We start from the raw sequence: 16,358 nt of genomic DNA on the forward strand, positions 1-16,358 counted from the left end.
ACAAATGTCATTGTTGGCTGGTATTATTTATTGAGGGTATTGTATTTATTGTATCTATCTAAATTATTCCTGTAATGTATTTATTGTCCTGAGCTAACTTATTCCTGCACAGTATTTATTCCCTCACAGTATTTATTTGACCTGAACATATTTATTGCACCTGTAAAGTGTTACTATTTATTTGACCTGCACTTTTTAAGGAGAAGCCTTGTGTTCTGTGATTGTATTATTATTTATTTAATCAGCAACTAAGAGAAAAGAAGATAAACACAGAGATATTTTCATAATTTTTAAGGTGTAGTGTCGTTTTTGGAACGGATGCACGCATGGTTATTGTGTGGGTATGACGTATGCTTAACACGGTGCCTGACCCCTGACCACTCGAGCCAAGCTACCACTGTGTATGTCTGGAAAGACCCCGTTACCACCACCCTTTCCGGTGTGGGAGTGGGGTTTTTCCAACACTGGTTATGTATCCGAGAGAGAGAGAGAGCGAGTGTGTGTGTCATCGTTACTCATCTGACTTATCTTCCCTGAGCTCATTTGTGCTCCAAAACAGGCCTCGAGATATCAGAGTTGCATGCATATTCACAAACATATACCTCATAGGACCACATGAAGCAGCTGTGGTTGTATTAATTGCCCTATACTTATTTAATAATTTCACCTACTTGGTGATATTGCACCGTTAAGGTTTGTAATTAGAAAACTGTGACTGCTCTAGTTCATGCATAATAAATATCTGAATGTATTTACAACACTAACAATTAAAATCAAACCCTAGAACGAACCCATAGTTGCTCTTGTGTTTTTTATTGTTTCTCCTTTCCAGAACATGCATTTTGAAACTTAATGCAGAATAAAAATGTAAATGTGAATGATGACTAAATGATTTTTACTACTTTCAGTTGCATAGCGAGTATGTGTTGGCTGAACTCTATGTCAAAACACATATAAAAGTATGAAACAAAACGTAATCTTGCTATTGATGCATTTTTTTTATTTAACTTGTAATTATTTATTTGCAGAATTCGAATCAGTATAATGGTGCTGGATCACTTAAAGAAACTCCTAGCTGTTCTGCGACAAATCCAAGCAACTCTAATGTAAAGCGTCCATTTTCAGCTCCACCATCAACTTCTCACCACAACTGGCAAATTAATAGGCCAACAGTTATTCCAGAAACTACAAAAAAACAAAAGATCACAATCAATATTCACAACAAGCTTCCAGCTCGTCAAGGGCAGTCACAAGCAGTTCTTCAGAATGGTACTTTAGAACGTGTAAACAAGACATTACCTTCATCAACAGTAAGCAGTCCTTCTGCGCTAAAGTCTACCTCGCAAGCTTCCACATCAGTGTCTACTAATGTAATGAAACAGACGGCATCAAATGACAGTTCTACAAAACCAGTACAGAATGGCAAATGTAAAGTACAGTCGGGTGTATTGGTCCCTTATGGAGAAGAATCTTCAGAAGAATCTGATGAGGAGTCAAAAGGATTAATAAAACAGAATGGCTACTCAGATTCTTTGAATGGAATTTTTGGTGACAAAGTTAAGAAACTAAAGAAATCCCAATCTAGCTGTCAGAATTCAAATGATAAACCCTCCCTGAACGAAAAACTGACCAGTGTTACGGTTAATGGGGGCATTACTATGGATGGCGACTGTAAAGTAAATGGCTTCAAACACTTTGAATCTTCATCCTATATGAAGTCTGGGGATCAAGCTGAAAGTTGCTTTCCGAAAACAAATGGGTTGCATGGAAAAGTAAGTGTATTTTTATTTAAAAATTTTCGTGAACCAGTTTAAACAAAAGCATAAGTGCTTTCAACATTCTTTTTGGAATTCAGAAATCCTGGAAAAGTTAGACGTAGCATTTAACTTATCAAAGCAATTATTTGACCAGAGTTTAGCCAAGACCTTTTAACTTACTGAAATTATATGTATTCTGTACTTTATTACAGAGGCTTTCCGCAGGCCATCTTTATGCATTGGTCTCATTCGTATTTTTCTTCCATTCTCAGGAGCATACAGCATGGGGTAATGGGTCAGATCACTCCAGCCATTGGCTAACTTCAGCGTGAGTGACAACATTCTGCCCTTTCACAAGGATCACATCTGCACACAAAGTAGTGCCCTCGTGTACCAAGTACTACTATGGCAGAGTATGCTTTTTGAGGCCCAAAATATTTTAGCTTTTGACTGGCAGCTTCCACACCAAAAAAGCTTTACAACAACCATGGGCACTGACAAAGTCAAAAGGCTGGTGACCAGTTCTAGACTTATTGGCTTTATAAATGCAGGTATGAATGAGTGAGAGCCTGGTGCCTAGAACACCAGAGACTGTTTTTTAGCTTCAATATTGGCCATTTTGTTCATTTGCTTTTGCACCCTACCAACTATACGTCTGTTCATAATAATTTCTCTTGAGTGCTGCACCTTTATGCATAGTTGAGTCTTTTCTGCTGAATGGAGTGAAATGGAAATGGTGCTGCAGAATATTTTAGCTTTTTCTGGTTATCACTCTTCCTTCGTGCTGTTCAGTTTGTTGGCAACTTTAAGAGCTGCTTGCGCTAATAAAGCCTACTAACTTAGTTGATATATTGTTAACTCAGTCCACCTCTAATAGATAATTGTAGTGTGGATTCCTTATTTTGCACTGGGTTGGTAGATCATGTTTCCCTCGTAGGGGGTTTCCATTTATAGTCTTGAGCACTGAATAGTTAAGCCCATGTGCGGGGACCCGGAGCACTTCTTCTATATATACATCTTCCTAATTGTAGATTTTCTCTTTTCTTCAGGAAGGCCTGCTGAGACACTTAAGAAACCAGATAATGCAGCCTATAAACATTGGCTACAAGATCCCACTTCTTTCTTCACAATGAGCTCAAAAAGGGCTAGAAGGAAGTATATATGTATAATTTTATGATGCCTTAGCCAACAGTGTAAATCTCCCTCACAAACCCTTTTTATGATACAGGAGAAGGAGAAAATGACAATGTATCCTCATAGGCTGTCATTATATGGTTAAAAATAAAGACTGTGCCTTTAAGATCCCAAAGACCACCAGTATCCCATCATGCTCAGCAGATGACATTTGCTTCAGTTTTTTTCCGGCTCTTTCTGACAGGACCCTGGAGCATTGAGCTTAGCTTTTCTAGGCTTTTTGACTCATAAAAATTCTGAAACAAATTGGTGACAACACCTTTACTCGACATTTTTCATCTCTCACTGTCTCTTTTACTTTTGTTCTGATAGAAAACTGTGGTATTTTGTCAATCAAATGCCATCTTTATTTGACAAGTGCCAAGAGTGCTGGAGAAAGAAGGACAAAACAGACTCCTATGAAGTCTGTATCATCAGCCTTCCACTTTCTCATGTTCCTGCTGCTTGTCATCATTGCAGGAACTTTTCGTGATGTACCCTTCATGAAAGAGGGAAGATTCACCTTCATGGAACTGAGGAGAGACGAAGCCAGCAAACACAGCCTGAAGGTGGGACCTCAGAGCGAGGGGAAGATTACTCTCCCACGAGGGCTCTGTCTTCAACCTCCAGAGGACATGAGAGGTCTAAAAAGGTGATTTCTGGCCAAAAACGACACAAGTCTCATTCGACATTAAGAGATTTCCCCTCCCATTAGGCGTCCCTCTCCTCCTTGGGAACCCAACATAGTACTTTCATGTCTTATGCAGGATCCCTTTGACCTTATCCACAAAGCCTCCCTGCAACACCTTTCTTGGAAAACTGCCTTCCTTGTAGCTATCACATCTGCTCGCAGGGTTAGTGAGATCCTCTTGCCCTCCATTTTAGGGGCCCTCTGCTCCCCTTTCCCTGGTCCCCCATGAGAAAGTTCTCAACATGTCCCTCCAGGAGTTACATGCCCTACTTTTAGAAGGTCGGGGGTTATGCCTTGAAGGAGTGAGGCATTTACAATCTTGGTCCATAATGGGAGGATAGACGATGTTATCTCCATAAAGATAATCTGATCGATGAAGCGATTGGAAGGTTTCAGTACTGTAAGCAAGTAGTGAATGTCGCTTTCCTTGAGGGGAGTGAATGTGTGCCAGGAGGCTTTGTTTTAGGGGTAATGCTCAAGGTGACGGATCGAATAGCAGACTGTGTTGGATGAAGAATGGTGGGTAAGTTAGTTAGTATCAGCTGTTGTTGATTGTTGCTTGACAATTTCCCCCAAAACCTTAAGCGATTTCTGGCTTGGTCCAGTTGAGTTCTAAAGAAATTGGCTTCGCATTTCTAATTTTTTTGTTTTAAGTGTTTCTCACTGATATTAACCTTTTCAGGTTCTCCATGGAAGGTGAGGATCTCCAGGCACTTTCTGCTAGTCTTAAATTGCATCTTTCAGTATTGAGGTTGTCGTTGAACCAGGGTTTAGAGACTTTTGTGGATGCATTTTTTGTTGTTGTAGGAGAGCTATCTAGTCAAGGATGTTCAAGATGGAAGTATTGTAATGCTCTAGACGGTCGTGGACATACACCATGTCCACTTGGGGAGTCAGGAAATTGTAACTGATGGTCAGTAAGTCATTTGAGGTTTAGGTTCTGTAGATTTTTTTTCCAATCTTTTTATCTTTTTTTACTTGAGCTTTTTTTGGGATCACACCAGCATTGATGAGGGAAGGTGGTTTGTCCAATTGCAAGGCAGAATAGAATCCAGTGTAGTGTTGCCCCATTTTGCAATGATTAGGTCTAGGGTCTCTCCTTTATTGTGTGTAGGGCGATCACAAATTTGGGTCTGATCGAGGTCTGATAAAAAGGCTTTAAAGGTGTTTACTACCTGGTCATTCAGGTTATTCCAATGAAGGTTGAAGTCTCCTAGGAAGACCTAGGTAGTTTGTTGATCAGTGTTGGTTGAGATTGCTTCCATGACTTGTTCTTTGAAAGCTAGATTGTCTCCGGGAGGGTGGTAGATTAGATGAAATTTGCAAATGAATCTGTCATTCCTAGCGATATTGATGCAAAGGTATTCTCCTGCAGGAAGGGCATCAGTAGCTGCCTGAGTTAGAACTAGGATATTGCGGGAAATGCAGGCAACTCCCCCACCAGTTTTGTCAGTTCTGTCCAGTCTAATAATGTTGAGACTAGGGGAGACTGGTAGGTCTAAAATAGGGACGGATGAGTCATTTAACCAAGGATAACAAGGTCGAACTCATGAGTGCATATGAGGTCGTAAATGTCAGACACATGAGTAACAGCCAATCTGCAAATAATTAGCATGCATTTCAGGTGAATATTGGAGTGGGCTGTGACCGTGTGATTGGGGTTGAAATGCTTGAGATTGACTTTATCCCCTCTAGGGTTGTGACTCGGTTCTCTCTAGGGATTATTTAGCATGGTTTGGATTTGTCCCCGACAGACCTTGTTGGTGTCGTCATTGGGGGTGTAGAAAAGGATAGTGCATGGATGTCACTGTCTGAAAGGCAATCAGTTGATCTCTTGGGTCGAGGAGGGGAATGCGGGGCAGGAGTGGAATTCCTATGAAGGTGAGGTTTGTGAAAGTTGAGGTTAGGGAGCAAAAACATACTTGGAGCCAGCTTGCTTCTGAAAACTGTCATGCCTTTGGCAGAGCAGCAGCTAAGTATGTAAATCTTGGAGTATCTTCCTTGAGATGTAGCAGGTTAACTGAGATCTCACCAAGGCGAGATTCCCAAGAGGCGTGGGGGCAGGTGGTCATAGGTTGGGAGGGAAAGTTAATAGTTGAGAAAGGGAGAGTTTGAACGTCAGTAATATCCTGCCGTGGAATTGTCAGAGTGGTGGAGGGATAGCCTGAGGGTGGCAGATGGGAGGGAACGTGGGCTGATTGAGAGATCTAGGAGGCAAGCACATCCGGGGGTATGTGATCAGGCATATTTGTTGTCATTGTATTGGAAGGAGATGTGGGGGCGCAGAGAGGGCTAGGTAGGGATATTTCAGGAAGAAGGGGTGGGGTTGGTTGGGAGGTAATAGAACCTGGAGAGAGTGATTCTGTGGTTGCAGTTGTGGAGGCATCTGGTGTATGGGGACTAGAGTGTCAAATTAAAGAGAGAAACTCTGTCAGGGCAGGGAGTGAGGAGCCCAAGGTAGGGGTGGGCAGAGATGTGGGGGGGAGCATGGGCTAACGTTGAGAAAGGGCTGGGTGAAGCTAGTTTAGGGGAGGGCGTACATAGAGGTTCAGAAGCAATGTCTGGCGAGCTGGCGTGTCTTTGGTTAGGGGTTGAGTTCTTTTGGTTACAGCTCTTTTTATGATGGGGAAAATCTTGTTCAGTACTGCTAGGTTGTCATTAGAGGATTAAATTAGAGTGATTTGATTATTATAGAGAGATATGGTAACGAAGGCCCTGCAGAAGGGCGAATGAGATGCAGTTAGTCTAAGCCCATGGGGTGTTTTCCTGGAGTTGATTATTCGGAGCAGGGAGTATATGGCAGTTCTCCTCTGTGCATGTCTTTTTGTGTAGAAGATAGGTCACTAATTAGTGTTCCCTTACTCCAGCAGAAGTATGGATCAAAGATAAGTGTTTCAGGGTGTGATTTGAGTAGGCGATGTTTGTGACTTTTTGCTGCATTTGTTAGAGATTAGGAGGGTACTTTATTGAGTAGGCACTGAAGCCTATTGGATTTAGTGTTAATTCCATTGCTCGAGGAGAGAAAGCTACAGAAAAATAATGCTTAAAGGTTAGTGGATATTTATAACAATACCTGGAGAGGGTTCATAGTGAGGGGGCCATGAGTGAGTGGCTTCAGTAGTAAGGCTCACAATGAGGGGGCTATGAGCGAGTGAATACTGTCCCCAATGGGCCAAAGTGCGACCAAAAGGTAACTTGAGGGAGTTAATGTAGGCATTAGAACCAGCAACCCTTCAGTCCATTTAAAGATGGGTGCCCCAAATTGAGATAGAGGTTCCTAGAAGGTAGGAGAGAGTCTTAGTCTGTGTTTGAATTCCATAGACCCTGTTATATGCCAAATCATCTTGAAGAATGCCATCAAGTGTAATTTGGAGGAAGAAGAGCGGAGGGTCAATGGGATGGTATAAAAAGAAAGCAAGATTAAACAAGAGGCTTGTGTAGTAAGGAGTTAGAGCTAAACCATCATTCCAAGAGGCCCCCCCCCCACCTTGATATCTGGGTACCTTGACAGCAAGAGATAGTCTTAGTCCTATTTCAGTTTTTAAAAAGCTTCACCTGTACAGAGTCCTTTGTCCATTTCCTATTCCCCTGGAGGGGCATCTTGAGAACTCCCTCATGGGGTACTATTGAAAGGGGAGCAGAGGGCCCCTAAAATGGAGGACAGGAGGAACCCCCAAAAAGATCCCAGCAATGCAGCAGTAGCTCACACAGCCAACTCGACGCCCCCCCACAACTAGACTCCCATAGTACCAGAGGTTACTGAGCACAGGTCTTGGAGAGGGGGAAGGGGAAAGGCACCCCCATTCTCTGCAGTGGGCGCGCTCGGGCAGCGCGGGGAGGAACTCGATGGCCAAGAAAAATCAGGCAGTCAATGTGGTCAGAGGGAGGGGCAACTGTTGAAGGTGGACTAGGCAAAGAGTACAGACCGCATCAGTCTAAAGGCGACTCCCAAACTTATCCTCTCCCTGCTGTCAAACCCGAGACACCTCAGGAGCGGGGGTGTTAGTGGGGCAGCAGTGGGAAGCACTCACCGTGTTTCCCTTGCGGCTCTGAGCAATCCCCGCCAACGTGCTGCTCCTTCCCGAGAGCTGGTCCGGCGGTGGGAGGAGGCGGTCTGTGTGGACGCCTCACACACGGTCGGGTAGGTATCCGGGGCTCTCTTTCAGCGAAAGTCAGCTGGGCGACCGCCCTACCGGTATGAGTGAGAGGGGCGGTCGTAGCTTTCCTCCAGCAAGCAATCAGATATGGCCAGCTGCAATGCCGCCAACTCAGCGCAGGAGCCAGCTCCTTTGATGAGAAGCAATCTGATGAGTCTCCAAGAATAGAGGCGAGTCGTTGGTGTAATCCTCGATACCAAAGGTGCAATAGGGTTTTGGATGGCGGGGTAGAAACCCAGGATGTGCACTGATAGGTGGTCCCAACCCAGGAGATGTCGTCGTTTGCTCCTACTCAGCGCCCATCTTAATGGTTGGGCGACCTAATTTTAGCTAAACTGGATTTTAACCCCTTTGCTGCCAGGCGTATTTTTGACTATTTGGGGTAGTTCGCCCTTAAGCCCCATAACTTTTTGTTCAGATATCCACGCCAAATGTGCGTCCTTTTTTTCCAACATCCTGAGGATTATAATGGTACAAGAGGTACTTTGATGGGGTGCGAGAGATTTAACTTCCAAGGACAACACTGAAATGGACCGTAAAGGAAACAAACAAAAAGCTGCAAGTGAGCCAATTTTGCATTGATCCTAGCGCTGATCAGTTTTCATCACCCTTGCTTCTTAGAGTTGCGTGCACTCTGTTTTAACTATGCGCGCCGCAGGACCGGATCAACCAGAGCGTTGTCTTTTAATCTATGAGTGAAACGACTGAAGCGATGTGTGAATCTACCGTGTTTGCTCCCTGCTACACTTCAATAATTACAGCCGCGATCACCAGCACTCTGGTTCATTCCTCATCTTATGTGGCTACAAGGCATTATTCGAAAAGTGGAGCTCGAGCGCATTCATGTGGCAATCACCTTGCACGTCAGTTACAAGCAGGCACGGTGCAGAACGCTGTTTTTATATCGGGATGGTCGGAATGGCAGCATGCATATATAAGGGCTAACCGTCTACGTTGTAAAAAAAAGGAAATTTGCTCTGCAAACACCCCTTATCAAAACGAGGTTGGAGGCTGATTTTCCATAATGCTTTCCTTCTAATCACCTGCTGATTATAGGCCACAACACAGGGAAGGGTTGTGGCATAGCGAGTGAAGGAGGACTGCATGATCTCTGCCATTGAAATAGAAGATGGACTTCTGTGAAGGAGGACTGCATCCTCTCTGACGTTGAAATAGAAAAGGGTCTTCATATGAGTGAAGGAGGACTACATCCTCCTTGCACTGAAATACTCTCCATACAAGCAAGGGATAGACAACGGTGATGACTTTATATTCATTTGTTGTTTTAACTCCCAACATCATCGGTGAACAGTTTGTTTATCTTTGTTGTTTTGAATTTATTGCTGTTTTAATACTGTACTGTTTATAGGTAATTGTCATAACTACTGATTACTGTTATTATGGAATCTGTAGTTGCTCCTGCAGCATTCTGGCCAGCCCATGATCCTATGGGATGATTGGAAGGATGCTTCTTAGTCATATCTGGAGGTATTTGATGGTGATGCTTTTACCCCCATGAGAAAATTTGCTTTACTTAAGCACAGTTTGGGTATCGAAGGCAGGAAGATATCTGAAAGAGACACATTAGTGATAGATTCCTTACCTTAGAATAATCCCCAGGCGTCAGACTGGATCCAGAAGATTTTGCTAGCAGTACCCCTGCACGTCAGTAGGTGGCGTCGTGCGGCTCCGCGTCCTTCGCTGGCGTCGTAAGCGCCGAGATGACGTCACGGAGACTAATAGGCGCCACCCTTGCGCGCTGACGTCAGTTCTTTCTTTTTCCGCGCCAGCAAGCGCAGATCCGGTTAGAGCACGTACCTTAGTCACTTTTTGACTACTGTTTTTTGAAACTTTTTGTCTCCTTTTCTCCTTGGTGCATGTAGGGATACCTGGATTTAAGTCTTGTGGGGCCTGCCGTCGCAATATGTCGGTGGCGGACCCCCACGATGTTTGCCTCTTAGACCTACCATGACTCCCGGGACCGTCGGGCCATGGCCCGAAGGCCTTGAGGGAACGGCGACAGGAGGTCTGATACTTGTCCCAGCGCCGTTCCAGGTCCCGGGATCGTTCCCGAGAACGCTCGCAGGGCCGCAGTTATCGCTCCTCGGGCTCCAAGTCTTCGCCCTCGGATTCGGGTAAGTGACGACATAAAAAGAAGTCGAAGAAGCGAGTTTGCTCTCCGACGTCCCCCCGTCGGTCCTCGAATGCGGACGAGGGGGATAGGGGTTCTGCCCCTGCGGCTCCTTTGGAGCCTGGGAGTCCCGCAGCCTACCCGCCTTACCCGGGTCATCGGCGACTCCCGAACATGTACAAGAATTTCTTGCTACCTTGGACCGCCTTTTTAGGCCTCGGGCTCCCGCCGGTGCGCCTTCGGGCCCCGCGGTCCCGGGTCCGGATCCTGTGGGGCCGCCGCCAAATCCAGCTTCGGCACCACAGGATCCTGTGCCGCAGTGGGTGCGGTTTGTCCCGCCCTTGCCCCGGTTCCAGGACCATTTTGTTCCTACCTGGGATCCGCATTGGGACACGGCGCCGGCTCGACGTCCTTCTCCGGCTCCAACTCTGCCGCCGCGGTCTGTTCCCCATGCAACAGAGGTGGAGGTCGACTGGGAGGGGTCCGAAGACCCTCTTTCTCATCAGTGTAACTCCGAGCAGGACTGGGTGGACGACTTGGAGGACGCCGGCGATCTCGACGTCTCTTCTGACCCGAGGTTTGCCTCTACCCCGCCTACCATGGAGGTGGGTGCCTTCTACATGATGGTGCTCCGTCGGGCAGCAGAGGTCCTCAACCCCAATCTTTCTACGGTGGCTCTCAAAACTAATCTCCTCACTGAGGTGCTCCAGACGGCATCCACTTCGTCGGAGCCCCTGCTCCCCTTTAACAACGCCCTCACTGACGTCTTGTTGGGCACTTGGTCGCGGCCAGCCACAGGGGCCCCTGTGGATAAGAATGTCGCCAGGCGTTACCGCCCGGCAGCTGGTGACCCCACTTTTCTGACCACTCATCCTACGCCTGAGAGCATGGTCGTCCAAGCCTCGACGTCACAGAGTGCTTTTCCTATGGCCCGCCGGATAAGGACTCTAAGAAGCTTGAGCAGTTCGGTAAGAGGTTGTTCTCTTCGGCCAGCTTGGGGCTGCGGTCAGTGAACACCGCTTGCTTATTAGGCCGCTAATCCCACGAGGTGTGGGATACAGTTGCGCAGGTGTTGCTTCAGTGTCCTGAGGAGATCCACGCTGTGCTGTCCCAAGCTGTTGCTAAGGGTAAAGATGTGGCTAGGTTCGCCATTCGGTGTGGTTTGGGCACCGCGGACTTACTGGGTAGGGCGATTTCTACGACTGTGGCGCTGCGTCGCTACACCTGGTTGCGATCTACCGGGTTCTCGCCCGATGTCCAGAGCTCGCTCATGGACATGCCCTTTGATGGCACTCGCCTTTTTGGCAATGAGACCGGCCACTCCTGATTTTCGTTCCTTTCGTGGCCCCGGCAGGGGCGCCCAGGCACGTTCCTTCAGCAAGCCTGTGCAGAACCAGCCTCAGCGCGGCCGCGGCTTCCGCAGGGTCGGGTCTGGGAATCAGGGTGGGGGTCAGTCCACCTCCGCCGCTTCTGCTTCCAAACCTTCCTAATCCGAGCTTTGTGGAGCACCCCACGCCGGTGGGTGGCAGGACCTGCCACCACCTCCCCCACTGGCGCGATATCACATCGGACAAGTGGGTGTTGCAGATAATCCGAAGGGGTTACTCCCTTCCCTTTCAGTCCTCCCCTCCAGCCATGCCACGTCGGTGCCACCGCATGTCGGGGATCACTTGGTACTTCTCCAGCAGGAAGTCACGGCCCTCTTGACCAAGGGGGCCATTGAGTGCTTTCCTGGGCCGGAAGTAGGGAGTGGTTGTTATTCCCACTACTTTCTGGTCCCCAAGAAGGACAAAGGGGGCCTGCGCCCCATCTTGGACCTCCGGAACGTCAATCGCTTCCTCCGGAAGGAGAAGTTCAAAATGCTGACTCTGGCTCAGGTCCTGACTGCCCTCGACCCTGGAGACTGGATGGTAGCGTTGGGCTTGCAGGACGCATATTTTCACATCGCCGTCCTGCCGGCCCATCGGCGTTACCTGCGGTTCACGGTGGGCCAGGAGCATTTTCAGTTTGCCGTGCTCCTCTTCAGCCTTACCAGCGCCCCTCGGGTGTTCACGAAAGTGATGGCGGTGGTCGCAGCTCATCTGCGCAGGTCAGGGGTGTCAGTCTTCCCTTACCTCGACGACTGGTAGTTGAAGGCGGGCTCGCCCCAGGCTGTCGTCAACCACCTTCAGACTACTACCGACCTCCTGCATTTGCTGGGGTTCTCCATCAGCGTGCCGAAGTCGCACCTGAATCCCTCTCAGAAGCTCCCCTTCATCGGAGCGGTTCTGGATTCAACGCTGTTTCGGGTTTATCCTCCCGAGCAGCGAGTCCGGGATATTCAGGCTATGATTCCAATCTTTCAGCCTCTGTCCCGGGTTTCGGTCAGGATGACCCTCCCGCTTCTGGGCCTGATGGCCTCCTTCATCCTGCTGGTGACACATGCCAGATGGCATATGCGGGCTCTGCAGTGGGACCTGAAGTTTCAGTGGACGCAACCTCAGGGCAACCTGTCCGATCATGTCCAGATCTCGGAGGGCACTGCACGGCAATTGCAGTGGTGGCGGAGTCCCGGCTCCATATCATTCTGTTGGAGCTTCGGGCGATCCGACTTGCACTGAAGGCGTTCCTTACCTCTGTCCGGGGAAGTGTGGTGCAGGTGCTCACGGACAACACCACCACCATGTGGTATTGCAACAAACAGGGTTGGGTGGGGTCCTGGACCCTATGTCAGGAGGCTCTGCGCCTCTGGACATGGCTGGAACATCAAGGCATCACATTGGTGGTTCAACACCTGGCAGGTTCTCTGAACGCCAGGGCGGACGAACTCAGCTGCCGGTGCTTGATGGATCACGAATGGCGTCTGAACTCGGACGTGGTGCGAGGTCTCTTTCAGCAGTGGGGAGAGCCTTGGTTAGATCTATTCACCACCGAAGAGAACGAGCAATGTCATCAGTTCTGCACGTTGGAATTTTCAAGGCAGCAATTGCCCGGCGATGCTTTTCGTTGCGAGTGGAGTTGGGGTCTGTTGTACGCCTTTCCACCTATACCACTTCTGCCCAGAGAGTTAAAGAAGATTCGGCACGACCGGGCCCAAGTCAGCCTTGTGGGCACGAAGATACTGGTATCCCGAGCTACTCAGCATGGCGATCGACCCACCGATCCGACTGCCTCTTCGGGAGGATCTTCTGTTGCTGCAGCAGGGGACGGTCCTCCACCCGAACCTGTCCAGCCTCCACCTTCATATGTGGAGATTGAGCGGCGACAGTTGACAGCTTTCGATCTTCCTCCCGAAATCTGTGATGTCATTCTGGCAGCCAGGCGTCCCTCCACTAAGACGGTATACGCCTGCAGGTGGAACAAGTTTGTGGCATGGTGCGCAGCTAAGGCTGTGGATTCCCTTTCTGCCCCTCTTTCTGAGGTCCTTCTGTTCCTTCTTTCTTTGGCCCAGCAGGGCTCTGCTCTGGGCACTGTCAAAGGTTATCTTTCGCCCATATCTGCCTTTTTACGGCTTCCGGATCAGCCTTCTCTTTTTAAGTCCCCGGTTGTTAGCCGTTTCCTCAAAGGCATTACGCACACGTTTCCTCCGGTGCCATTCATAATGCCTCAATAGGACTTAAACCTTGTCTTGACATATCTGATGTGCGCTCCCTTCGAGCCCCTTCATATCTGTCCTTTGCGTCTTCTCACTCTCAAGACAGCCTTCCTGGTAGCTATCACCTCTGCTAGAAGAGTGAGTGAGCTCCAGGTTTTTTCTTCAAAACCTCCTCTCCTTTCTGTTCATCCGGACAAGGTGGTTTTAAGGACCTGTCCTTCTTTCCTGCCAAAGGTTGTCACTCCCTTCCACATCGGGCAGACTATCACTTTGCCCACCTTCTTTCCGCCTCCGCATCCTTCGAAAGAGGAAGAGAGGTTCCATCGTCTGGACCCAAAACGTGCACGGTCGTTCTACCTGCAGGGCACACGACAGTTCCGGGTGAATGACCAGCTCTTTGTTGGCTACGTGGGCGCCAAAAGAGGTCGGGCTGTGCACAAGCAGACTATCTCTTGGTGGGTCGTTCTGTGCATCAAGGCCTGTTACTCGTTGGCTAAGAAGGAGCCTCCTGTGGGGCTGCGTGCCCATTCTACTAGGGCAATGGCAGCCACTACTGCCTTGGGACGCGGCGTCCCCTTGCAGGACATTTGTCTAGCAGCTACGTGGGCCTCGCTGCACACGTTTACCACGCATTACTGCCTTGACAGTCAAGTCCGAAGAGACAGCTGCTTTGGCCGTTCTGTTCTCCGTGACTTTCTGGTGTAATCTTGTTTGCAGACCCACCACCGGGGTTGGTATTGCTGGGGTATCTATTCTAAGGTAAGGAATCTATCACTAACATGTCTCTTTCAGATGCACAAGTTACTACTTGTGTAACGATATATCTGTAAGAGACATTAGTTAGTGATTGTGAGAAGTTGGCCTGATATATGATGTCACTAATTCTAGTGTACACCTTATATCAGTCCAAACAACCCTTATGGTGATTGGTTGTAAAGTCAACCTTATAGACCAGCTATCCTAGTGGTAGCATGGACAAGAGCAGTCTTAGGCTAAACTCTGTATGGCATGTGAAGCCAGCTTGAATACCAAATGAAAGGACACCACAACAGATATATATAAAAATAGAATGTATTTATTCTAGTCAAAATACCCTCAGCACTCTTTATGAGATTCGAGGTAAGTACAACACAGTCTTATTTAAGCATACATTAAGTCACACAGGTAAGTAATACAGTTAGGCCCGGGGCCACGCAAACCATATACTAAGTAAGTGGTATAAGAACCACTATCACGAACGCAGGATAGGCCTAGGCCTAGGGAATCGCTGGGGCTACACTATACTACCAAAGGTTAGGAAGTGGGAGGCCCACGGGATTCAGGTGCAGAGTGGAAACACTCACGCGTAATGCGTAAAAGTCAATAGAAATAGTAGTTATTAGAAATTAAGAGTTTTAGGACACTTCTGAAATAGCTAGGAGTTCGAGACTTGGAAACTAGACCCTAGGGTAGTCACTACCCTTGTGAGCACCGGAGTACTCAAGTTACCTAGCCCACGGGCTGCGGGTGCATAGGTGGGAACTTTCGTCGGGTTTCGTCGTTGACTCCTATGGATGCCTGAAGGGAGGTTGCTGACAGGCAGTCAGTGAAGAGTGTCCGGTGGATCCCAAGGATGGAATCAAGAAGGAAGGATACCTGCAAGCAGTAGGGACAGAGTCTAGGTCACCAGCCAGGAGCCGGGAAGGAACCAGGTGATGACGTGCAGATGCAGGTGCAGAGGTGAAGCTTGTCGCAGCAGCCACGGGTACCAGGAGGCGTCGAGGACGACCAGGACCAGGAGGCGACCTGTCCCACGAAGGCTCTTGCTGTCGGCGGCGTCGATGTCGAGTTAGGACCCAAAAAGCCTTGGCAAGCGGAACCCACGCAGAATGGAGGACTTGCTTCTGGTGCAGACCAGGAAGGTCTAGGGTGCTTCTCTTTCACAGAGGAGCGAGTGCCAGTCTGGAGGAGCCGGACCAGCAAGATGAAATCAAAGGTTCGTCGTCACAGAGGTCACCAGCCAACGGGCCAGCAACCGGACAACACGTCGAGCAACTCGGGTGCAGAAGGGCCCCACGCAGAACACGTGAAGTGTGGGGAGCTGATCTTCTTTGCAGATGGTGCTCGGGATGGGGGCTTCTCAATTCCCCAAGCACAGCCTCGAGGAAGCCTCAGAAGTCGCGCTAGTCAGTTACTAGCCACCTTTCCCAAGTCGCCGGTCCCACGTCCCTCGTCGCCTCCACGGGTCTCAGCTTTGCTGTAGATGTGGATCTGGTTCAGAGGTGTCTGGAAGTCTCGGTGCTGGTCAGTCTCTGCAGTCGTCCCTCGTAGGATCAGTCGCAAAGCAAGCAGCGGTCGCTGGATGGTGCCTGGTTGCCCAGGGTGGTCACTCCTTGGCCACAAGGGAGATTCTTCAGTCTTCTTCCTGAGGTCGAAATGTCGAAGGTCCAGAGTTTCTGTTCAAGTTGCAGATTCAGGATTATCTAATCCTGCAGGGCTCAGCTACCTCCTAGGGTGGGACCAGGAAGGGGGGTGGCTACACCCCCTTTCCTTTGTCCAGTTTCGCGCCAGAGCTGGGGCTGGAGTGCCCCAGCACCGGTTTGAACTGGACTATGCATGGAGCACCTTGTGTGCCCCAGGCATGCCTCATTCCTTTCAGCCCTCCCTGCCCCAATACACTAAAGTCTGTCTGGGGAGGTGTTAGCACCTCCCCAAGCAGGAAACCTATTGTCCAGGCCTCCCTGGCTGGGAGGGCTCCCAGCTGCAGGAGGTCAGACTCGTGTCTGTGGCAGCAGCATCCATTTTGTGATGCTGAGGCTTTGGTCAGAGTTAAACAGCAAAGTAGGATTTTAACATGTCTCTCCCTCTAGAAGGGAGGAATAATATCCTCATCACC

General features: G+C 48.7%; 1 protein-coding gene across 2 annotated transcripts in view; it reads left to right on the forward strand.

Moving 5' to 3' along the window:
- USP42 (ubiquitin specific peptidase 42) overlaps positions 1 to 16,358 on the forward strand; it is a 521,578-nt gene that overhangs the window by 352,811 nt on the left and 152,409 nt on the right. For both annotated transcript variants that reach the window (XM_085629020.1, XM_085629022.1), the window contains exon 13: positions 1,029 to 1,772. In XM_085629020.1, coding sequence (XP_085485146.1) covers positions 1,029 to 1,772 — 744 coding nt within the window. The remainder of the gene's footprint in view (positions 1 to 1,028; positions 1,773 to 16,358) is intronic.

Source organism: Triturus cristatus, chromosome 10 (genome assembly GCF_964204655.1).
Source record: "Triturus cristatus chromosome 10, aTriCri1.1, whole genome shotgun sequence".
NCBI classification, from domain to species: Eukaryota; Metazoa; Chordata; class Amphibia; order Caudata; family Salamandridae; genus Triturus; species Triturus cristatus.